At 41.1% G+C, this 26,346-nt stretch overlaps 1 protein-coding gene across 5 annotated transcripts in view; it reads left to right on the top strand.

Moving 5' to 3' along the window:
* Positions 1-26,346, top strand: part of mlip (muscular LMNA-interacting protein) — a 48,519-nt gene that overhangs the window by 10,085 nt on the left and 12,088 nt on the right. For 2 of the 5 annotated variants that reach the window (XM_014180162.3, XM_014180165.3), the window contains exons 2-11: positions 4,266-4,394; positions 7,172-7,309; positions 8,075-10,264; positions 10,692-10,763; positions 11,811-11,891; positions 12,255-12,338; positions 12,431-12,490; positions 14,018-14,062; positions 15,279-15,332; positions 15,492-15,620. In XM_014180162.3, coding sequence (XP_014035637.2) covers positions 4,266-4,394; positions 7,172-7,309; positions 8,075-10,264; positions 10,692-10,763; positions 11,811-11,891; positions 12,255-12,338; positions 12,431-12,490; positions 14,018-14,062; positions 15,279-15,332; positions 15,492-15,620 — 2,982 coding nt within the window. Of the gene's footprint in view, positions 1-3,921; positions 4,021-4,265; positions 4,395-7,171; positions 7,310-8,074; positions 10,265-10,691; positions 10,764-11,810; positions 11,892-12,254; positions 12,339-12,430; positions 12,491-14,017; positions 14,063-15,278; positions 15,333-15,491; positions 15,621-15,891; positions 15,988-26,346 lie in introns of those variants that run through there. The other 3 variants (XM_014180163.3, XM_014180164.3, XM_014180166.3) reach the window with 3 other exon arrangements.

The raw sequence follows: 26,346 nt of genomic DNA, 5'->3' as shown, positions 1-26,346 counted from the left end.
ACAGATGTAGGATCTTCATTTGAGCCAGTGTGCTAAGGCAGGACAATAGTCCTGCTGCAGCAGTAAATGTTCATTATTATAATTAATGGATATCTTTGTAGGGGTTGATACACTTTTCGTAAGGGAAAATCAAGTCTAGAATTTTAAAGTGGAAACTTCAGATGCGTCAAGTGACATAATAAAAACATCCCCATCAAAATCCCTCAGTTTAAACTTCATATACACTGCAATTTTTAAATTTCATGCATTTCAGGGAAGTTCTTCTACAACAGGTTGATCAAATTAAGATCTTATATCTGTATCACTTTTTCAAACTGTTTGATTTTCATAGCTGCTGTGCCAATCAAACACAATTCTGAAAGCAATAACTGGAAACCCACTATCAACCATTGATTTAATACCTGTAGCCTTAGTAGTTGTGTTTTTGTTGTTGTAATTAAACACTCATACTTCAATGTCTTGGAGCAGTAGAGAAGGGAAAACAATGGAACGAGCTAAAGTTTAAGTTCAGTGTTTGTGGGGTTTCCACTAGTTACCACAGCCACAAAGTAAATGTTGGCTATAATATTGTAAAAATTGATGAAGACAAAAAATGTGCTTTTCGGTCTTAATTTAATGTTAGGGTTAGGAATAACGTTAGCAGTGTGGTTACAGTTATGGTTAGGTTAAAATCACATTTTAAGTAGAGAAATTGTATGTGTTTATGACTTTGTCATTAGCTACCACAGCTACAATCTTGGTTGAAGTCTTTTCTCTCAAGTTAGCTCTGGTCTCATGATAAACCCAGCGTCACTTCGCAATGGAAAAGATACGAGAGCATGAAATAAACAAGGCTATTTCTGTCTAGCGACATTAAATTGAGGACAAAACCTGAGCTGCCTGCCTACATTTACAGTGACTGTCAGTTCAGCTGTTTGCTCAACAAGAGAACACTCCAGTGATCCCAGACATATCTCATGCATTTAACTGCAAGTTTACAAAAACGTATTTTGTCAGCACTTATATGTAGCATAGTAAAATACTAAGTTGTGTCGATTCTGAAAAATTGCTAATTGCAACCAGGCTGCAATTAAAGGGACATTTAACACTTTTTCAACTTCACATTCATCATCTCCAGCACCACTCCAACTTCAACATTGCAAATTGCGTGTTTCTATGTTTTGTAGTAAAAAAGATAGAAGATAAGTGTTTCATCAACCAATTAGTAGGCAATTAGTAGGCAATGCCTACTCATAATTGGTTTAAATCACATGATGCACACCGATGATGTCATTTGAAACATTTATCTTTTTACTACAAAACAGAAACGCGCCATTTTCACATATGTTGATGTTGGGTGTTGTGCTGGAGATTTTGAATATGAAGTAGAAAAATGTTGACATTTCCCTTTAAGTGTCACTATATGTCACTCCTAATCTCTGGTGGACAGATCTACCTAAACATAACTGGTACAGTAGAATATGTCGGGAAGGAATGGGACGCATGGGCCAACGAGCAGCAGTAGTTCCCGTGTTTGCGTTTATGTCACTGTGTTTGGGTTTTTCGTTATTTGGACAAATCACGGTTTCACAGGTGTTAAAACCTCTCTAGGGTATGTGGGACGAAATCGTCCCACCTACTCAACAGCCAGTGGAATCCCGTGGCGCGATATTCAAATACCTTAGAAATGCTATTACTTCAATTTCTCAAACATTTGACTATTTTACACCATTTTAAAGACAAGACTCTCGTTAATCTAACCACACTGTCCGATTTCAAAAAGGCTTTACAACGAAAGCAAAACATTAGATTATGTCAGCAGAGTACCCAGCCAGAAATAATCAGACACCCATTTTTCAAGCTAGCATATAATGTCACAAAAACCAAAACCACAGCTAAATGCAGCACTAACCTTTGATCTTCATCGAAAGAGACACTCCTAGGACATTATGTTATACAATACATGCATGTTTTGTTCAATCAAGTTCATATTTATATCAAAAAACAGCTTTTTACATTAGCATGTGACGTTCAGAACTAGCATACCCACCGCAAACTTCCGGTGAATTTACTAAATTACTCACGATAAACGTTCACAAAAAACATAATTATTTTAAGAATTATAGATACAGAACTCCTTGCGGTGTCCGATTTTAAAATAGCTTTTCAGCAAAAGCACATTTTGCAATATTCTGAGTAGATAGCTCGCCATCACGGGCTAGCTATTTTGACACCCACCAAGTTTGGCACTCACCAAACTTACTATAAGAAAAATTGGATTACCTTTGCTGTTCTTCGTCAGAATGCACTCCCAGGACTTCTACTTCATCCACAAATGTTGTTTTGGTTCAAAATAATCCATAGTTATGTTCAAATATCCTCTGTTTTGTTCTTGCGTTCAAGACACTATCCGAAGGGTGACGTGCGGACGCGTATCGTGACAAGAAATTTCTAAATATTCCACTACCGTACTTCGAAGCATGTCAAATGCTGTTTAAAATCAATTTTTATGCTATTTTTCTCGTAAAAAAGCGATAATATTCCGACCGGGAAACCCTGTTTTCGTTCAAAGACTCAAAATCTAAAATGGACTCTTCACGTGCATGCGCGCACCCGTCTCATTGTTCTCAGATCGACCACTATCCAAATGTGCTACTGTTTTTCAGCCATGGGCTGCAAAGTCATCATTCAACGTTCTGGCGCCTTCTGAGAGCCTATGGGAGCATTACAAAGAGTTACGTTACAGCAGAGATCCTTTGTTTTCAATAAAGAGAGTGTAGAAGGCCAAGAAATGGTCAGAGAGGGCACTTCCTGTACAGAATCTTCTCAGGTTTTTGCCTGCCATATGAGTTCTGTTATACTCACAGACACCATTCAAACAGTTTTAGAAACTTTAGGGTGTTTTCTATCCAAATCAAACAATTATATGCATATTCTAGTTTCTGGGCAGTAGTAATAACCAGATTAAATTGGGTATGTTTTTTTATCCGGATGTGAAAATACTGCCCCCTACCCTAGAGAGGTTAACATATTTCGAATTTCAGAAGGGGAGGGGATATTCGTCCGCAACTCATTCCGGTTCCGCTCCTTGTTCTAGCATCTCTTCATCTCTTCTCTTAATACGTATGGACCCAGAACTTAATCAAGCGGCTGCTCAATTACGTAAACCTTTAGTTCTGGTTTAACCAACATTATGACACTCCCAATAAACAAGTTAGTGGCATGGCATCACTGTGCTAGCTAAAGAAACGACCGTTGATTGCAGTGCCATTTATTTTGACCTGCATGATCCATCTCTCTAAACTGGTAGTAAGGGATTCTAAACGTTTACTTTATGTTCATTTCCTCAGGACTTTTAAATCCTATGTACAAAGTATGATCCAATACAAGCACGACGCTTCAATATTGAACACTCATAGTCTTGGTTGAGTTGTAATAAATACTGTAGTCTACATATATGAGCAGGTTGGTGAGGCAGAACTGGGCGATTTCCATTAGATGGGCCAGCTGAAAAGTCAAAATGGGCTATTATTGTAAAAATTCATGAAACAAGATTAATGATGAAAAATGCTAACCTGTCACATACTTCCTCATCATTGTGTAAACCTTTGTAGAATTAAGGTGTAAGTTAACAGATTCATTGAAATATTAATAGGGAGACCCACAGAATGTATATTAATTTATTTCAGTAGTATATACAGAATGTATATTAATTTATTTCAAGTAGTTAGATAATACAAAACATGTTTTCTTTCCAAATGGAGGAGGGGAAAAATGCACTTGTCTGCCTATATTCTTTGTCTCTTGCTCAGTCAGCCAACAATCATTAACTGTGAGCTCTTAAAATGTGAACAGGGCCGGACTCATTTCTCCCTCCTACGTGTACATATTCATGTAGTCTGAATTGAGCTTCTGTTCTGACACATTCCATTTTGAGTACTACATCCCAAAACGAATTTGGAAAAACACTGCATTATTCTCTTGAGCAGCTTTGGGTTTATTTCATGCAACTCTGACCAGAATAACTAAAGCAAGCAGAAGGTAAACCACATCTCAGGGATTCTTTACAAACTTGCAACATCCTTTTAAATGGTAGAAATACATACTTTATAGCTAGAAATATTCACAAGATGTGGATCACTAGCGTGCGACAGCGCTTCAACAATGTAGTTTCATTACAAACTCAGATCATGTGATTTGAATAGTTTTTTCATGTGAAGATCACGGACATAAGATGATAATAACATGTGTAACCATCAAACAATTTGTTCCTTTCTGATTTACAGGTCTCAGAAGAAGAAGTGTCATCCAAGCTTCTTTTTTATACATTTGTGCCGGTGCTAAAGACATTGCCAATTAAAATCACGCTCACAAAGGCTGCGAATACAGGACTACTCGCAGGCAAACCAAATAAGGTACTTGGCACCAACTTCAATCAGACACTTTTGTGTGGTCTCAATTCTTACACTGTAAAAGAAAAATATGTTGATTCAACATAAAATTGTAAGGGAACCAGCTGCACTCAGGATTGTGCATTTTCAACTGGTTGCATTACAATTGTATGTTGAATAAACATATTTTTTATTGTATTTTTTACAGTGTATGCATGAATACATGCATTTATAAAAAAAAAGTCTGATAATATTCCTGTCAAAACATTATTAACAATGCACTAACTGAACAAGATGAGATGATGTCTCTTCATTGATACAGCTATTTCAAATGTCATACGCTCATCAGATGAGAAAGAAAGAAAATATGTTTGACCAATCCATGTTTGCGTCCATTTCCACAGTCTCAAACTTTGACTCTAGCTTTTGTTGGTTTTCAATGCACATGATTAGGAAATGATAATGTTTATATAACATTAGTTGTCAAATAGTCACTGTTGATATGGGAATGAGTTTTTCATTGAGCGAATCTTTCACACAACACCCATGGGATTTTCAATGCGCTTCAATTCAAGCACTCAGTTATCAAATCCATTTAGTTAAGGCAACCATGAAGCAAGTCTGTTGGCTCTGTAGTGTAGAATAATACTGTGTTATCACATGGACAGAATTGCATCAGGCTTGTAGTACATGAGGTGTGGTTGTGAGTAATATCCAGAGGGACTGGCTCAATAGGTTACCATAGATACAAATGTGAAGAGTTCAAACACTCCAGGACTTTTTTCTTTACCATACAGAACACAGGAGAAACCAAATCTGCAAGTTATTTATTTAAAGTCAATCTTAGGTTGCCTTTCATGATGAATATGAAGGTCTGAGTTATGCACATGGATCTCTGCGAGTCTGTTGTTCAGAAAACCAGCAGATGTCACAAGGAGGTTATTTCATAGGTGAATATAAACTGCAGGTGCACTCTGTGAGCAAACATTAAGTAGTATACAGTATATACTATAAATCAGGATAGATCAGGATACAAGTCTAGGTCCAAAATGCTCCTTAACAGCCTCTACCCCCAAGCCATATGACTGCTGAACAATTAATGAAATGGACACCCAGACTATTTACATTTACACCCCCCCCCCCTTTTTTTTATTTTTACGCTGCTGCTACTCGGCTGTTTATTATCTATGCATAGTTACTTCACACCTACCTACATGTACAAATTACCTCGACTAACCTGTAGCCCCGCACATTGACTTGGTACCGGTACCCCCTGTATATAGCCTCATTATTATTATTTTATTGTGTTACTTTTTATGTTTTACTTTAGTTTATTTAGTAAATATTTTCGTAACTATTTCTTGAACTGCATTGTTGGTTAAGGGCTTGTAAGTAAGCATTTCACGGTAAGGTCAACACCTGTTGTATTCATCGCATGTGACAAATTCAATTCAATTTGATATAAAGCTGAGAGACGTAAAGGTGAGTTGATACTTATCTCAATGTTCTTTGCTATGTTCTCCTTAATATTCTCTCCATACCTAGCATGATTAGGACCAATAATAACATGTATACTGCTTACTAGCAATAACCATTTCCAGTACTTAATATTGTTTGGTACTTAATGCTGTTCACAATTAAATTTGCCATTGAAAACTGCTGTGACATTGTTCTATTCAAATGCAGCTTTTCTAAGCAATATCCTGTCGTTTTGATAACTGTAGTACCTTTATAGACAACTGATTTTAAAATATATACGATTTTAGAGATATTATATATGAATTTGACAGTATTACTCATGTTCCCTCATTTCCCATTCAGATGTTCAATTTTGAACTTACATTGGTATAGGTTATATGCTAGCATGGAATGAATGAGATATATTATACAAGCCATTTACATATACACAATGTTCAATTCAGCAAGACGTATGAATGCTACAAAGAATAATCAGGATAAGCAGACTGAAACTAAAGGGGAGATGAGAGTACATTCTTGAAAGAGCTATTGTAGCAAATGTATGAAAAAGTCAAACCCATACAGACATTCCAAATGTCATTAGAGTGGTCTTACACCGTATTTCATCAATTCAACTTGAATTATCGAAGCTTCTATGCCTTATAGAATGAACTGGCATTGTGGATGAAAGGTTCTTATTATCATGGATTAGTCTCAATCTAGTCTATCATACTGTATGCCAAATGGTTTGGATTATGCAACAACTTGTTAAAAGAGCTTCTCTTACTGTAGAAATCCAGCTTTACCTTTTTGAACATCCATTTTGAGTACAATTGAAAGAAAGACAGAATACATTGTTTTCTCCGCATAATAATTACATTTTAAATGCAGTGTATCACACATCTAGTTAACATCTAGTGAATCTCTGAAAGAGAACACACTAACATTTATGAATGTTTCGTTTCATTTTATTTAGACAGTGAAGAAAGATTTCTAAATGAATTGTGACCGTATGGAGGACATACTGTGTAATTCTGTAGTCAGTCATCCTGTACGGGTGTCCCTTCTCCCCTAGAGAAATGACTTACTATAATTATGAACAACAAATAGTATCAGTTAAGCTCTTACTCAACCAGTGGGGCATGTGGTAGTGCATGTGTACAGTTCATGTGGGACATGTGTTCTGGTAAAAGGAAACCCAGGAGAGAGACATAATTACACGTCCCGCTCTCGCTCAGGAGCTGGAAGTTATACACAGGGACTTGCCGAAGTTCACTTCAGGATTGCTCAGGTTACAGTAACTCATCTAAGTGGCTCATCAATGTTTCCTGATCCTCTGTCAGAATTTAGGAGTTCCCAAGCAGAAGGCGACTGAAGACACCATGTCAGACGGAGGGCTTTTCAAGGCGGAGGTGATCTATATCAGGGACTGTGAAAAACGTGAAGCAGGGGACATGGTCCAACAGGAGACATACACTCGGGTAAGTGCATGGGCTTATGTTCTACTCTTACTACCTCAATGTGATACTCACATTTACAGCAGAACCAACAACAACATTGATCACAAAGTGAATCTTAAAGCTTTGTATTCATTTTCTATATGTTGCACCTTCTCTGCTTGAGGCCTAGACATAGTAAGTTAAATAGAAGTTGGGCAAAAATATTTTAGAATAACAATGTTTTGTCAAGGCTTACAGCTTGACTCCCTTCCATATGTGACCATTTTAATTACATACTGTAGCTTCTGAGATTAAATCTATACATAGTAATAAAAATGACACACAAATGGCAGATCGGAATTTTTGGTTCCAACACTACTTGACATAATCTATACTGTTCCAATTGTTGTGACCTTTGCTTGTACCTTTTAAATGAGAGAACATGCCTTCTGAGATTCCATTTTTAAATAGTATAGCAAAAGACAAATAAATTGGATATATGAAGCTTTGGTTACAATCCTGATTTGAAGTTGGGTCTCAGATATGCAATGTATTAGTTATTATGTAAAAATCCAGTTTTGTTTACCCTTTTCTAAATTATATTTGCCTGAGACTGCTTTAATTACTTTGCAAATTAATGGCAAAATGTTTATCTATCATGGTTCAATAATTCAGAATTTGAAATAAAATAAAATAAAAAAAATCTACCTCATTGACAGTCATCTTCAGTTATCATTAGTCAACAATGTGTTAATTAATATTCATAGAACCTTTTCACCCTTATCCCATGTTTTTTTTTCTTCTCAGTTGATATCTCCTCCTGATCACCCAACCCCACCCCAGACCCCTCCCCCTATAAATACCCAGCCAGAAAATAGAGTCCACCATTTTGTATCCAGGACTATGGAAACAGCTGTTAACGAACACCAGGGCATTTCTCAGCAGCAGTGGCACAACACCCCTGTGGGTGCTGAGGCCAGCTTGGATCTCTTTTTAAATAGGGAGTCTGACTCAGACGAGAGACTAAGCCCCGCTAACTCCACAGATCTGTTTCCTTCTTCTTCAAAGAGTCAGAGTCAGGAGTCCATCCTCTCTGAGAGTTGGGACAAAGACAGGAGCTGGTCTGCACTGCAAATGTCCCCCGAGACGTCTCGCGCGGTGTCCCCGTGCTCCTCAGTGAGATCAGGCATGTTCACCCCCTCTGTTGTGCGAGTCAAGAGGCACTCCCTAGAACCTGGCTCCAGTTTAGTCCACATGCCGCCAACCTGCCTCTCACCAACTTGTTGTGCAAGTCCCACCTCGCCCCCCTGTCCCCTGTCCCCCCGCCTCGGCTCCCGCCACAGGCCCCCTCCCACACGGCTCTCCCTGCTAACAGCTATCCTCCGAAAGGGCCGCCTGCCAGTCCTGTCCCCTACTCTACAGAGACCCTACTCCCCCTGCTGGCCCATTCACCATGGGACTTCCTGTAATGCCTGCTCTGCAGCTTCCAGTGTGGCCTCTATTCCCCTGGAGGTGTCCTCATCCAGGGCCCAGTCCTCAGCCTCCATACACAGCCCAGCTCAGAGTTACCATCACAGGGATGGATGTGTGTTAGAGTCCCTTAGATCTGTCAATGCACCCCTGTCCATAGAGTCTAAGGAGCTTTCCACCTCATGGAGAATGGTTGGCCCTCACAGCCCACCATTAAGACACTCAGATGAACTGAAATCAAACAATGGATTTATCTCTGAGAGGGTCACCTCCCCCTCTTATCGAAGCCTTGTGGCGTCACCAGTCCCACCGTTGTCTCAACCGTTCCCTCAGAACCTCCCCAAACCAGTAGACCACACCAAAGTTCCAAGTCCACCTCTGTACTCATCACACTCAAGATTCAGACGTCTGTTTCCTGAGCCACTCAACAACTCAGTTAACTCAAGACTTAACTCACTGTCACCTGAACCAAAACCAGTTAAGAACCAGGGGGCTTCTGTGCCCCACGATACAAATCAACCCCTGTGTTCATCACACTCAAGACTTAAATGTCTGTCTCCTAACCCAGCTCACAACCAGGGGACCTCTGCATGTCAACCTCTTTACTCATCCTTCTCAAAGATCAGCTCACCGTCTCCCGGACTAGTAAACACCTCATCAAACTCAACACTGGACTCACTGTCTGTCGGACCAGTAAACACCTCATCAAACTCAACACTGGACTCACTGTCTGCCGGACCAGTAAACTCCTCATCAAACTCAACACTGGACTCACTGTCTGCCGGACCAGTAAACACCTCATCAAACTCAACACTGGACTCACTGTCTGCCGGACCAGTAAACACCTCATCAAACTCAACACTGGACTCACTGTCTGCTGAACCTAAACCAGTTAGCAAGAACTTTGTCCAAGCTCTGAATTCTCACCTACGATCAAAGCTCACCTTTCTGTCTTCTGCACCTGCTAATAACCAGGAGACCTTTAAGGCCCTCGATACGTCTACACCTGAAGTTTCCTCCATGGGAACCTCTAACAATCAGGGGATTTCTATGGGGACCCTTAACACCTGGGGGACCGCAAGGCCCCAAGTTTGGAGTCCACTGCCCAACTCATGTCTTTACAGGTCTCCTAAACCTCGCTCTCTCTCCTGCTGTGCCCCAGAGGGCCATCTTTCTGCCTCATCCCACTCACCCAGTGGCACAGTTTCCTCTGCACAGAGGTACATAGATACAATATCACCAACCCCATTACAGAATGGCCTGAAAACACCTCCACACTCGATGCTGCAACTCGGTGTCTCCCCAGCTCACAGAGCTTTCCACCTCACTCCCACCCTCTACACACCCCCAGGATGTCCATCACCTAAGCCCCCCACTCCACCCTCAACACCCGACCGCTTCACCCTCTCCCCTTCTCCGGCGCCCCCGACCCGTGACCTTACTCCGTCTCCCTCTCTCTCCCTGCGCTCTACGCCCTCTCCATGCCTATGGAGGGAGATGTCAGACTCCCTTGATACAAAAAGAAAGGTAGCTACTCTGCATGCTGGCATGCAGTCCAATCGCACGCCACCTGCATGAGTCAAGTAAACGAGGACAAAGGAAACTATTAATGTCCTGTGACTGACATTGAGTACTGTAAGGATGATTTGAGTATCTGGCAAGATGCCGCTCGGCTAAAAATGATCTTGTTAACTTACAACCTCTAACAGCAACTATATTGTCCTTGGTTCCCAACTGTCATACTTGCTTTTCAGAGTTAGACAGTTAGTCAAACGTTTTTTTCATGAAAATGTTGTAGGGTTCACGTGCATTATGTCTAAACAGAATTGTGTTGTTACATTGAGAAATGGAATCATTTTGAACATTTCTAGCAAAGCCCATCCTGGGAATAGCACTATAAATAAGATTTGTTTTTTATTTTTCATATCCCTCCGCCCATCCCTCTCAACTCTAGCCACACAAGATCAAGTTAAGCTATAAAGCCCTCGCTGCAATTCCCACAAACACCGTTCTGTTGGACCAGCAGGTAAGCACAGTCTGCTAACGTTTCTGTTGAAATCCCAATATCTCTATCTCATTGCTAATTGACAATCAGCCATTACAGTTAAACAGCTGCCAAATGATGGTTGCTACAGACACACCTGACCTGGATCAATCGGCAGTAGAAACAATAAACTGTTTTTCCCGCCCCGGTTTCGTTAAAAAGCTGACAGATAGCGCTGGAGAAATGTAACCATTCAAAATTATAGACAGAGTTAGAGATGCAAGGACTGACCATCCATGATATAACAATTACAGTTTCAATCATGTTTTGAGGCTATATAGCGTTTGTTTACATTTACTTTATTTACAAACATTGGAGTAAAGCAAGCTAATATTTTGGGTTCTGATGGGGTACGGCAGTTGAACTAAGCTCATGAGGCATTTCTAAGTTATATTCTTGAAGAATCAATGGGTACACATCATACATTTATAAGTCCAAATATGTATGTAGTAACTGCCCCTTTAAGTTCAACAGTGCAGTCCGACTTTGGGGCAACGAGTTGAGGAATGAAAAACGTATGTATTTTTAGTGACTGAAATGAGGTGGTTTATTCAGTCAAATGGAGGAATAACATGCTATAATAATAAAATGCTTATTGGAATGAGTCACTACAGTTCTCATTTAGTCAACTGAATTGGAATGAGTTTATTTTGTTAATACAGAAAACAAATTACCTTTGATTGTGCCTGTGACAGGGTTGACATGCTTCAGACTGAGGATAGAAGTGGAAGACAGGAACATTTACAAAATGCCTGACAGCCTTAATCGCTTTACCAATGTTGACTCAATAGAAAATACATTAAAACATGCTCCATTGAATATAAATATAAAAAAAAGTTGTCCTCCTTGTTCTGTGTAGATCACATGACAAAGGAAGAGAACATATACTACAAAGAAAGAATTTCATACAGTATGTACAGATCAGGAAAATTCTCACACAAAAGGGTGATCAAATTAAGATCCTACACCTGTACGTACTGTACGTTCTGTCCATTGATGTTTCCATCTCAATTTATATTGCTTTCACAGGCAATTGATGATCAAGTGGACAAAGAAGGAGATTCACAGGACCCAGTGGACAGACGTAAGAAAGAGGACACACATGCAGAGGTACAGTACAGTGGAGTACAGTGCAGAACAGTGTGGCCTCTGATTCCTAAGACACTGTGTACTTGTAGCATCAATTATTTTGTAAATATATTCTATGAACCTTGAAATGTAGATGCTTGTTTGCCAGAACTTTTCTTTACATGGTTCCATGTAGATGTACTTGACTTTGAGGCAGCTGAGCATCTGTACTGTAAAAAGTCCAATACTTTCTCTGAAGTGTTTGGAAACCAATTTAGTCAGTTCAAAAGTAAAGTGCAAATTTCTATTTTAAAACCATATATTGCAGGACTGTTAGCTTGATGATAAAGGTCTTGTTAAGAATATTAACGTTACTGTCTATTTAACTGCTGATTCTCTCTACAGATGTGTTCCCCTGCACAGTTGCGAAAGCAGTCAGAAGATCTGTACGCTGTCATAGACGAAGTGTTAGAGGACCCCATTCCAATGGTGAGTTTTGTATTGACCTGCACTCACTTGAGCCAAAGTGGAAGAGATCAAATGAAGTGTTCTCTTTTATGATTACTTTTGGCATCTTTCAGCGCCAAGCATCACCTGCCTTCGCATACTCCAGGGAATCAATGGACAAATGTGCACCAAAGGTATGTAAGAAGCTGTTCAGGTGGGCCTTCGTGCTTCAGCAAAGAAATGAAAGGAGGGCAGCTCAATAGCATTGTCAAAAATCATGAGAAGGGCTTACCAAGAAAAACTCCCAATGTAAGAAGCACTCACAGCAATATGTAGAATAGAATAGGAAACCTTTTTTTTCCGAGAAGGAACTTCAGTTGTGGCAAGTCAGATAAGATATATATATATATATATATATATATATATATATATATATATATAGTAAACATACAAACAACAACATTCACACATGACAGATACAAATGCTTACAAGGTATAATGTATACAAGATAAACATACTCCACACAAATACATTTCCATTTAAACGCCATACTGACACTGGGAAAAAACTGTGAGTGGTTCTCTTGGTTTTAAGAGTGTATACACCCTGATTGCGTTATTGCATATTTACTGTTCAGTGGATGTGTTATCCAAAATTATTTCTTTACCCCTCTTACGTGAGCGGTCTGTTTAAATGTCTCGTAGGTGGCTTGTCTCTTAAGTCAGACTTTGTTCAGTTTCTCATAACTTATTAGAAAGCAATAATGTGATCCATTCTTATCATATTGGCAATTAATGCACAACGGAAAACATTGTATCACTATGCATGTCTATAAATCTCAGTGAAAACTCAAATAATCTCATTACAATGCATACAGGTACAGTAATCTCATTACAATGCATACAGGTACAGTAATCTCATGACATTGCATACAGGTGCAGTAATCTCATTACATTGCATACAGGTACAGTAATCTCATTACAATGCATACAGGTACAGTAATCTCATTACATTGCATACAGGTGCAGTAATCTCATTACATTGCATACAGGTACAGTAATCTCATTACATTGCATACAGGTACAGTAATCTCATTACAATGCATACAGGTGCAGTAATCTCATTACATTGCATACAGGTACAGTAATCTCATTACAATGCATACAGGTACAGTAATCTCATTACATTGCATACAGGTACAGTAATCTCATTACATTGCATACAGGTACAGTAGCATAACATCCCTTTCTCCATCCATTATTCCAACTGTCTTTGTATGTTGGAGTGTGTGTGTGTGTGTGTGTGTGTGTGTGTGTGTCTGTGTGTGTGTGTGTGTGTGTGTGTGTGTGTGTGTGTGTGTGTGTGTGTGTGTGTGTGTGTGTGTGTCTGTGTGTGTGTGTGTGTGTGTGTGTGTTCGTGCGTGTGTGTGTTTGTGTGTGTGCGTGTGGTCAGATACTGATCATGTGAAATGAGATGATCCTCTAACTGGCTGATAATTATGCTGGTAATATCCCCTTCCATAGGGCTACACAATGTGTTACACAAAGTGGATTGAAAAGACAGTCCAGATATATAAAGGTGACATTCAGGGTCATAAGTCTACTTATACAATCACCACCACAAACAGCCCAGGAAGTAGATAAACTGACTTTACCAGGAATAGTCTTCTCATGAAGTTCTCATTATTTGTGTTTCTCTGTTTGCTTTCTCCCACATGTAGCGGTACACCTCATTGCCAAGGTCATTGGGACGTGAAACGAAATATGTGAGTATACATATGTATGTTTGTTTTGTCCCCTAAGCAAGATCCACTATACATTCCAAAATAACTGAGAATGCTTGTTATTGTGCATCTGGAAATGCAAACTTGCTCCCTAAAGGAAAAAAACTAAAATTTTCAGGCTCTTCAAAAAGATGAATCTGATGTCTACGTTGGAAAGCACAATAACTTTGATGACTAATTACTGTGTCTGTAATGAAATGACTACACAATGTGCTATTTGATCAATCCATGAGGTGTTCTTTCTTGTGTTGATTTCATTTCTCATATGTGTTTGTAAGAAAATAAATGAATAGAATATCCTGAAAAAGATTGTCCTCATGAGATTTAGAGATACTCTGTGTATAAAAGCAGGTTACATACATTGCATAGGGAACATCAACATTTTGTTGCTTGGAGTAGTGGGTATGTTTGAGAAGGGGATTTTCTGAGTGAAAACTTGTGGTGGACTTTGGCTTTCATAATATCATTACGGTGGGGATGTTCTACCCCTCTAAGTCTCAATGGCTCTTCAGATCTCAAGCTGGAAATGTAATCTGTTATAGTTAATAGACTATATCTGGAAATATTTAGATTAATTCAACAACTTACTGAAGTATCTCAGCATGCAAACAACATGACAGCTTTGTCTGGGGAACGAGACTGCATGATAAGACAGGATTCAAAACAAAACCAGTCATGAATGTTTCATTAAGTTGCATTTATATTCACTGAACTGTACGAATCTTTCATCAAGAGACACATCATTCTTTTCAAGATTTTGACTTCAGTAGTTTACAGAAGTCTGAGAGTCCATTGTCATCGACGCCAAAGAAAGACTCTTTCTAATCAAAGGAAGACTAGTTCTTTGTGCAGCAAGTTGACACTTGGATGATTACATACTGTATGTGGGATCTTAATTTGATCATCCTGTTGCAGGATAACAGGAAATGTAAAGGTTGTAGTGTATTTAAGGTATAAAAAGGCTTCTGAAGTTTATTTCCACTTTGAAATTGTAGATTTGATTTTCCCTTTACGAAAAATGTATTAACCCATATTAAAATGTCCATTTAATTATAATCAAAATTATAATTCACCTGTTCTTACAGGATAATTTTTCTGCTGTAGCAAACTGGGTCAAATTAAGATCCTACGTTTGTAGGAAAAATCCAAAATACATCAACATTATATACAGTATGTGCTGATATTTTATTTTTTACAGGCAACCTTCAACCTACAACCGTCTGTTGAGAGAAATCTGGCAGACACCTATAAGGTATTTATTCTATTGCAAATCTGTTTAAACTTTGTTATGCTAATGAATGGCCATCACATATGCTTTGCTATTTCTTTATTAAGTGTATATTTTCCATGATCTTATGTTTTCGTTATCTACAAAAGCAAATTAATCGAGACATATTTTCAAACATTACAGACTAAGCCTGGTGTAATTCGACCTGCCAATATTATCCCAAAATTGCCAGAGGAAAATTATGATGAAGCGTTTCATCCAAACCCCTTCAAGAAATATCTGGACGAGTTGACTGTCAATGACCAGAACAAGGTAGGTATAGTTTAACCCACAATACCTTGGTATTAGGTTACCTCAGAACACGTATGTGTTGAAAACAACTAAGTTTATCTTATGGGATTGCCTGATTCATTCAGAGTGTGCATATTAACCAGCACTTAGACATCACTGTTTCCAAATAGCATACTTGACATATAAAAATGGGAAAGTGGGTTTAGTGTAGAACTTCTGCTTATTAAGTCTTTGTTTACTTGTAAAGGTTACTTTAGAGGCTTTCCTTTATTTCTTCTTTTTTTATTTGTAGATTTTCAGACATGGGAACAGAGACATTGAAACAGTACCAACACACCCAGTGCTTTAAAACCCCACCCACCCCACCCCTTCCGTCCCTCCCTCCCACCCACTCCGTCCCTCCCTCTCACCCACCCCGTCCCTCCCTCCCTCCCTCCCTCCCACCCACTCCGTCCCTCCCTCCCTCTCACCCACCCCGTCCCTCCCTCCCTCCCACCCACCCCGTCTCTCCCTCCCTCCCCACCAAGGCATCATACCAAGACATCATAGAATAAAAATTCAAAATAGACAAATAAAAACAAACATTGAGAAAAACAAAGACAAAAACAATAGCAATAATTTGTAACAATAATAGTAATAATTGGTCATACAGCAGCACTACTGTGCTTTATTAGGAGCTCCAACACATCTGACTCCAATCAAGGGCTTGGTAATGAGTTGTTTTGTTGAATCGAGAGAGCTAGCGCCGTGGCAAGAACAAAGATGCAGAGGTTATTGTATTTGCTGTTTAGTCAAATGGAACTAGGATTAGTTAAATTCAAGAGCACTTTAATTATATTCATTAGGTTTTGAGATGTTTTGTAAAACCATAGTTTGTAGATTTCGGTCTGGCAGTTTTCCAAGAACATGAAGGTAGATTGGCTACATTTGCCATGACTGAAAGGCACTGCAGTCGCTTCAATCTTGACCTTGTTGACCTGAAATGATTTCTCCTTTGCTCTAAAACCTGATTTTGTGAAAGATGGGAGCGATCATTCAAGACAATTTTAGGCGATATGTTAAAGTCGGAATCCTTAATACTGAAACTGCCACGTCCGTTTGGGATAACAAAAAAGTTACTGCAAACAAAGGTTTGGACACACCTACTCATTCAAGGGTTTTTGTAAACTATGAAATAACACATATGGAATCATGTAGTATCCAAAAAAAGTGTTAAACAAATCAAAATATATTTTAGATTCTTCAAAGTAGCCATCTTGACTGAGATGGTTTGGGATGAGTTGGACTGCAGAGTGAAGGAAAAGCAGCCAACAAGTGCTCAGCATATGAGGGAACTCCTTCAAGACTGTTGGAAAAGCATTCCTCATGAAGCTGGTTGAGAGAATGCCAAGAATGTGCAAAGCTGTCATCAAGGCAAAGGGTGGCTACTTTGAAGAATCTCAAATGTAAAATAAATGTTGATATGTTTAACACTTTTTTGGTTACTACATGATTCCATATGTGTTATTTCATAGTTTTGATGTCGTCACTATTATTCTACAATGTTTAATTATATTTTTATTTAACCAGGTAAGCTAGTTGAGAACAAGTTCTCATTTACAACTGCGACCTGGCCAAGATAAAGCAAAGCAGTGCGACACAAACAACAACACAGAGTTACACATGGAATAAACAAGCATACAGTCAATAACACAATAGAAAAAAAGAAATTCTATATACAGTACAGTGTGTGCAAATGGCATGAGGAGGTAAGGCAACAAATAGGCCATAGTAGCGAAGTAATTACAATTTAGCAAATTAACACTGGAGTGATAGATGAGCAGATGGTGATGTGCAAGTACAAATACTGGTGTGCAAAAGAGCAGAAAAGTAAATAAAAACGATATGGGGATGAGGTAGGTAGATTGGGTGGGCTATTTACAGATGGGCTATGTACAGCTGCAGCAATCGGTTAGCTGCTCCGATAGCTGATGTTTAAAGTTAGTGAGGGAAATATAAGTCTCCAGCTTCAGTGATTTTTGGAATTCGTTCCAGTCATTGGCAGAACTGGAAGGAAAGGTGGCCAAAGGAGGTGTTGGCTTTGGGGATGACCAGTGAGATATACCTGTAGAAAATAGTAAAAATAAAGAAATACCCTTGAATGAGTAGGTGTGTCCAAATTTTTGACTGGTACTGTATCTTTAATTTGACTCAAAAGAAAAGTGAGTTTGTGGGTGATTCTCCAATACAATGTCACATTATGTAAGCTCCTACTGACAAACTCATTATGTTCCTATTAAGTACATATGAAGAGTTTATTTACAAAACACTATACAGTGCCAACAGGACAATGACCCTAAGCACACAGCCAAGATAATGCACGAGTGGCTTTGGGACAAGTCTCCGAAAGTCGTTGAGTGGCCAAGCCAGAGCCCGGATTTTAACCCGATTGAATATCTCTGGAGAGACCTGAAAATAGCTGTGTAGCAACGCTCCCCATCCAACCTGACAGAGCTTGAGAGGATCTGCAATGAAGAATGGGAGAAACTCCCCAAATACAGGTGTGCCAAGCTTGTAGCTTCATACCCAAGAAGACTCAAGGCTGTAATCACTGCCAAAGGCACTTCAACAAAGTACTGAGTAAAGGGTCTGAATACTTATGTAAATGTGATATTTCAGTTGTTTATTTTTAATAAATTAGCAAACATTTATAAAACGTGTTTTTCCTTTGTCATTATGGGTTATTGTGTGTAGATTGATGAGGGGGAAAAAACGATTTAATCCATTTTAGAACAAGGCTGTAACCTAACAAAATGTGGAAAAAAATCAAGGGGTCTGAATACTTTCCAAAAGCACTGTATATCCATTTTCAGAAATGTTGGTAATTGAGCTTTTTTTAAAGAAATTATGAAAGATTGGTTTGTTTTTTCACTATCTAATTATGGCATGGTGTTCAATGACAGACATGTATTTTTTTTATTTAAATATATCACTTGATGGTTTCATTTCAGAGAGAAAAGTAATCATATTTATTTGCAAAATATCCACCTTACTCTCTGTAAGGATCTGGGTGTAGCTGGTGCAGAGGAGTCAGGCGCAGGACAGCAGAGTCATACCAAGCCCAAAAACATCGGACCGAACTTACAAAAAACAATCACGCACAAAAACCATGGGGAAAACAGAGGGTTAAATAATGAACATGTAATTGGGGAATTGAAACCAGGTGTGTAAAACAAAGACTAAACAAATAGAAAATGAAAAGTGGATCGGCGATGGCTAGAACGCCGCCCGAACAAGAAGAGGGACCGACTTCGGCGGAAGTCGTGACACTCTCAGAGGGATAAATAGCGCTGCCAGGTTTTACACAGTCAAATGTAACAAAATCATTTGTTTTTTTTATAAAGAACTGTACAAATTATACATCAACGTTTAAAAAATAGTCACACAAAAAAATGTTATGCGTTAATATAAGATCTGTATGTAAAACATTTACATTTTACATTTTAGTCATTTAGCAGATGGTCTTATTTTCAAGTTTTAATGTCACGTACACAAGTACAGTGAAAGGCCTTTCTTGCAAGCTCTAAATCCAACAATGCAGTAATCAATATCAATGTAATAGTAAAAATAACATAAGGTAGAACAAAAAACATACAATAAATTAAATTAAGAAATAAGAAGAACACGAGAAATGTATAGGCATACTGGAGTAATACTGGGAGATATGTATAGGGCTAAGGTGACTAGGCAACAGGATATACTGTGTGGTAAACAGAGTAGCAGCAATGTACAGTTGAAGTCTGAAGTTTAAATACACCTTAGCCAAATACATTTAAACTCAGTTTTATTCCTGACACTTAATCCTAGTAAAAATTCCATGTCTTAGGTCAGTTAGGATCACCACTTTATTTTAAGAATGTGAAATGTCAGAATAATAGTAGAGAGAATGTTTTATTTCAGCTTTTATTTCTTTCATCACATTCCCAGTGGGTCAGAAGTTAACATACACTCAATTAGTATTTGGTAGCATTGCCTTTAAATTGCTTAACTTGGGTCAAACGTTTCGGGTAGCCTCCCACAAACTTCCCACAATAAGTTGGGTGAATTTTGGCCCATTCCTCCAGACAGAGCTGGTGTAACTGAGTCAGGTTTGTAGGCCTCCTTGCTCGCACACACTTTTTCAGTTCTGCCCACAAATTGTCTATAGGATTTAGGTCAGGGCTTTGTGATGGCCACTTGTCCTTAAGCCATTTTGCCGCAATTTTGGAAGTATGCTTGGGGTCATTGTCCATTTGGAAGACCCATTTGCGACCAAGCTTTAACTTCCTGACTGATGTCTTGAGATGTTGCTTCAATTTATCCACATAATTTTCTTACCTCATGATGCCATCTATTTTGCAAAGTGCACCAGTGCCTCCTGTAGCAAAGCACCCCCACAACATGATGCTGCCACCCCCGTGCTTCACGGTTGGGATGGTGTTCTTCAGCTTGCAAGCATCCCCCTTTTTCCTCCAAACATAACGATGGTAATTATGGCCAAACAGTTCTATTTTTGTTTCATCAGACCAGAGGACATTGCTCCAAAAAGTACGATCTTTGTCCCCATGTGCAGTTGCAAACCGCAGTCTGGCATTTTTATGGTGGTTTTGGAGCAGTGGCTTCTTCCTTGCTGAGCGGCCTTTCAGGTTATGTCGATATAGGACTCGTTTTACTGTGGATATAGATATTTTTGTACCTGTTTCCTCCAGCATCTTCACAAGGTCCTTTGCTGTTGTTCTGGGATTGATTTGCACTTTTTGCAACAAAGTACGTTCATCTCTAGGAGGCAGAACGCATCTCCTTCCTGAGTGGTATGACGGCTGCGTGTTTATACTTGCGTACTATTGTTTGTACAGATGTATGCGCGTTTGTAAATTGCTCCCAGAGATGAATCAGACTTGTGGAGGTCTACAATTTCTTTTCTGAGGTCTTGGCACTGAGTTTGAAGGTAGGCTTTGAAATACATCCACAGGTACACCTCCAATTGACTCAAATGATGTCAATTAGCTTATCAGAAGCTTCTAAAGCCATGACATAATTTTCTGGAATTTTCCAAGCTGTTTAAAGGCACAGTCAACTTAGTGTATGTAAACTTCTGACCCACTGGAATTGTGATACAGTGAATTATAAGTGAAATAATCTGTCTGTAAACAATTGTTGGAAAGATTACTTGTGTCATGCATAAATTAGATGTCCTAACCTACTTGCCAAAACTATAGTTTGGTAACAAGAAATTTGTGGAGTGTTTGAAAAACAAGGTTTAATGACTCCAACCTAAGTTTATGTAAACTTCCGACTTCAACTGTGTATGATTGTATGTGTGCTTGTGGAACGGGGGGGGGGGGGGGGGAATTACGAACCGCCGGGCACTGCAATCCGGCCCACGAGACATTTTTTACTTGTTACCACTTTTTTCTCCCCAATTTCTTGGTATCCAATTGGTAGTTACAGTCTTGTCCCATCGCTGCAACTCCCGTACGGACTCGGGAGAGGCGAAGGTCGAGAGCCGTACATTTTTTTTAAATTTTATTTTTATTTAACCAGGTAGGCAATTTGAGAACAAGTTCTCATTTACAATGCGACCTGGCCAAGATAAAGCAAAGCAGTTCGACACATACAACAACACAGAGTTACTCATGGAGTAAAACAAACTTACAGTCAATAATACAGTAGACAAATAAGTCTATATACAATGTGAGCAAATGAGGTGAGATAAGGGAGGTAAAGGCAAAAAGGCCATGGTGGCAAAGTAAATACAATATAGCAAGTAAAACACTGGAATGGTAGATTTGTAGTGGAAGAAAGTGCAAAGTACAAATAGAAATAATGGGGTGCAAAGGAGCAAAATAAATAAATAAATACAGTAGTGGAAGAGGTAGTTGTTTGGGCTAAATTATAGATGGGCTATGTACAGGTGCAGTGATCTGTGAGCTGCTCTGACAGCTGGTGTTTAAAGCTAGTGAGGGAGATAAGTCTTTCGAGTTTCAGAGATTTTTGTAGTTTGTTCCAGTCATTGGCAGCAGAGAACTGGAAGGAGAGACGGCCAAAAGAGGAATTGGCTTTGGGGGTGACCAGAGAGATATACCTGCTGGAGCGCGTGCTACAGGTGGGTGCTGCTATGGTGACCAGTGAGCTGAGATAAGGGGGGACTTTACCTAGCAGGGTCTTGTAGATGACCTGGAGCCAGTGGGTTTGGCGACGAGTATGAAGCGAGGGCCAGCCAACGAGAGCATACAGGTCGCAATGGGGCTTTGGTGACAAAATGGATGGCACTGTGATAGACTGCATCCAGTTTATTGAGTAGGGTATTTTGTAAATGACATCACCGAAGTCGAGGATCGGTAGGATGGTCAGTTTTACGAGGGTATGTTTGGCAGCATGAGTGAAGGATGCTTTGTTGGGAAATAGGAAGCCAATTCTAGATTTAACTTTGGATTGGAGATGTTTGATGTGAGTCTGGAAGGAGAGCTTACAGTCTAACCAGACACCTAGTTATTTGTAGTTGTCCACATATTGTCCACATATTCAGAACCGTCCAGAGTAGTGATGCTGGACGGGCGGGAAGGTGCAGGCAATGATCAGTTGAAGAGCATGCATTTAGTTTTACTTGTATTTAAGAGCAGTTGGAGGCCACGGAAGGAGAGTTGTATGGCATTGAAGCTCGTCTGGAGGGTTGTTAACACAGTGTCCAAAGAAGGGCCAGAAGTATACAGAATGGTGTCGTCTGCGTAGAGGTGGATCAGAGACTCACCAGCAGCAAGAGCGACATCATTGATGTATACAGAGAAAAGAGTTGGCCCAAGAATTGAACCCTGTGGCACCCCCATAGAGACTACCAGAGGCCCGGACAACAGGCCATCCGATTTGACACATTGAACTCTGTCAGATAAGTAATTGGTGAACCAGGCGAGGCAATCATTTGAGAAACCAAGGCTATTGAGTCTGCCAATGAGGATGTGGTGATTGACAGAGTCGAAAGCCTTGGCCAGGTTAATGAATACGGCAGCACAGTATTGTTTCTTATCGATGGCGGTTACGATATCATTTAGGACCTTGAGCGTGGCTGAGGTGCACCCACGACCAGTTCTGAAACCAGATTGCATAGCGGAGAAGGTGCGGTGGGATTCTAAATGGTCGGTAATCTGTTTGTTGACTTGGCATTAGAAGACCTTAGAAAGGCAGTGTCACAAAAAGAGCCGTGTTGAATAGACCAAACTGCAGCGGGAATATGGATGCTCATGTTTTAATTCAAAAAAGGAGTAACGCATCCACTGGAAAACAATATACACGACAGGAACAGTTTTGCAGGCACACAACACGCAGTGCAAAAACAACTACCCACGAAAACCAAACAAACACACACCTACTTATGGGACTCCCAATCAGAGGCAACTAGAAACACCTGCCTCCAATTGAGAGTCCAGCACCCAAAACTACACATAGAAAAACAAACCTAGAACCTATACCAAACTAATACACCCCACTACACCACACACAAAACCCCATAATACAAAACAAATATACCTCTGCCACGTCCTGACCAAATATAATAGAAATAATACCTAAATATTGGTCAGGACGTGACATTACCCCCCCCTAAAGGTGCAGACCCCGGAATGCACCTTAAAAGAAAACACAAAAAATCCCCATTACCCCAACAAAACCAAAAAGCAATACCCCCTAAACAATAAGGGAGGGAAGGGAGGGTGGCTGCCGTCAACGACGGCACTGTGCTACACCCTCCCTCCCCAACCCACCTATCCTGGAGGTGGCTCCGGTGCAGGACGTGGACCCTGCTCCACCCTCGGCGTCGCCCACTTCGGTGGAGCCGATAGCTGCGCCAGGCAGACGGACCCCTCGGGCTGGGCCGGAGGACAGGAGGGCCCTTCGGGCTGGGCCGGGGGACAGGAGGGCCCCTCGGGCTGGGCCGGGGGACAGGAGGGCCCTTCGGGCTGGGCCGGGGGACAGGAGGGCCCCTCGGGCTGGGCCGGGGGACAGGAGGGCCCCTCGGGGCTGGACCGGGGAACAGGAGGGCCCCTCGGGCTGGACTGGGGAACAGTCTGGCCACTCCGGCAGTTCAGCGCAGTCTGGCCACTCTGGCAGTTCAGCGCAGTCTGGCCACTCCGGCAGTTCAGCGCAGTCTGGCCACTCCGGCAGTTCAGCGCAGTCTGGCCACTCCGGCGACTGTTGACTGGCGGGCAGCTCTGACGACTGTTGACTGGCGGGCAGCTCCCACGACTGTTGACTGGCGGGCAGCTCCGACGACTGTTGACTGGCGGGCAGCTCCGACGACTGTTGACTGGCGGGCAGCTCCGACGACTGTTGACTGGCGGGCAGCTCCGACGACTGTTGACTGGCGGTGCTGGGCTGACGCACTAGACTCCTGATGCGTGGGGCTGGTACTGGACGTGCCGGCCTGGAGACACGCACCTCCATGCTAGTGCATCTAGCGGGAAACACCGGACCGAAAGGGCGCACTGGCGGTCTTGAGCGCAGGGTTGGCATCACCCCTTCCGGCTCGATGCCTACTTCGCCCTGGCACATGCGGGGCGCTGGTACCTTGCCTACCGGCCTGAAAATCCCAGGCCTCACCACAGCCCCAACCCCAAAGCACGGGACCTGTCCAGTCTGCCCTACAAGGGTACGGGGAGCTGGCCTGGGGCTGTAATCTCGCCCCGCCAAATAACCCTTGTGCCCCCCCCTAAAAAATTCTTGGGGCTGCCTCCAACATTCCTCCCTCACTTGCCTCTGTCCTCTTCTCCGCTGCTTGGTCCTTTGGTGGTGGGTAGTTCTGTCACAAAAAGAGCCGTGTTGAATAGACCAAACTGCAGCGGGAATATGGATGCTCATGTTTTAATTCAAAAAAGGAGTAACGCATCCACTGGAAAACAATATACACGACAGGAACAGTTTTGCAGGCACACAACACGCAGTGCAAAAACAACTACCCACGAAAACCAAACAAACACACACCTACTTATGGGACTCCCAATCAGAGGCAACTAGAAACACCTGCCTCCAATTGAGAGTCCAGCACCCAAAACTACACATAGAAAAACAAACCTAGAACCTATACCAAACCCCACCCCACTACACCACACACAAAACCCCATAATACAAAACAAATATACCTCTGCCACGTCCTGACCAAATATAATAGAAATAATACCTAAATATTGGTCAGGACGTGACAGGCAGGGTATGATAGATATAGGTCTGTAGCAGTTTGGGTCAAGACTGTCCCCTCCTTTGAAGAGGGGGATGACAGCAGCTGCTTTCCAATCTTATGAAATCTCAGACGACACGAAAGAGAGGTTGAACAGGCTAGTAATAGGGGTTGCAACAATTTCGGCAGATAATTTTAGAAAGAAAGGGTCCAGATTGTCTCGCCCGGCTGATTTGTAGGGGTCCAGATTTTGCAGCTCTTTCAGAACATCAGCTGACTGGATTTGGGAGAAGGAGAAATGGGGAAGGCTTGGGCGAGTAGCTGTGGGGGGTGCAGTGCTGTTGATCGCGGTAGCGGTAGCCAGATGGAAAGCATAGCCAGCCGTAGAAAAATGCTTATTGAAATTCTCAATTCTAGTGGATTTATCGGAGGTGACAGAGTTTTCTATCCTCAGTGCAGTGGGCAGCTGGGAGGAGCTGCTCTTATTCTCCATGTACTTTACAGTGTCCCAGAACTTTTTTGAGTTTGTGTTGCAGGAAGCAAATTTCTGCTTGAAAAAGCTAGCCTTGGCTTTTCTAACTGCCTGTGTATATTGGTTTCTAACTTCCTTGAAAAGTTGCATATCACGGGGGCTGTTCGATGCTAATGCTGAACGCCACAGGATGTTTTTGTGTTGGTTAATGGCAGTCAGGTCTGGAGAGAACCAAGGGCTATATGTGTTCCTGGTTCTAAATTTATTGAATGGGGCATGCTTATTTAAGATGGTGAGGAAGGCATTTAAAAAAAATAACCAGGCATCCTCTACTGACGGGATGAGGTCAATATCCTTCCAGGATACCCGGGGCAGGTCGATTAGAAAGGCTTGCTTGCTGAAATGTTTCAGGGAGTGTTTGACAGTGATGAGTGGAGGTCATTTGACCGCTGACCCATTACGGATGCAGTGATCGCTGAGATCTTGGTTGAAAACAGCAGAGGTGTATTTAGAGGGCAAGTTGGTTAGGATGATATCTATGAGGGTGCCCGTGTTTACGGCTTTGGGGTGGTACCTGGTAGGTTTATTGATAATTTGTGTGAGATTGAGGGCATCAAGCTTAGATTGTAGGATGGCTGGGGTGTTAAGCATGTCCCAGTTTACGTCACCTAGCAGCACGAGCTCTGAAGATAGATGGGGGGCAATCAGTTCACATATGGTGTCCAGAGCACAGCTGGGGGCAGAGGGTGGTCTATAGCAGGCGGCAACAGTGAGAGACTTGTTTTTAGAGAGATGGATTTTTAAAAGTAGAAGTTCAAATTGTTAGGGTACAGACCTGGATAGTAGGACAGAACTCTGCAGGCTATCTCTGCAGTAGATTGCAACACCGCTGCCTTTGGACGTTCTATCTTGTCTGAAAATGTTGTAGTTAGGGATGAAGATTTCAGAGTTTTTGGTGGACTTCCTAAGCCAGGATTCAGACACGGCTAGGACATCCGGGTTGGCAGAGTGTGCTAAAGCAGTGAATAAAACAAACTTAGGGAGAAGGCTTCTAATGTTAACATGCATGAATCCAAGGCTATTACGGTTAC

The sequence above is a fragment of the Salmo salar genome, chromosome 28, assembly GCF_965601325.2.
Source record: "Salmo salar chromosome 28, fSalSal1, whole genome shotgun sequence".
NCBI lineage: Eukaryota > Metazoa > Chordata > Actinopteri > Salmoniformes > Salmonidae > Salmo > Salmo salar.
The sequence above is the reverse complement of the archived record's forward strand: the minus strand, read 5'-3'. Positions and strand labels throughout refer to the sequence as shown.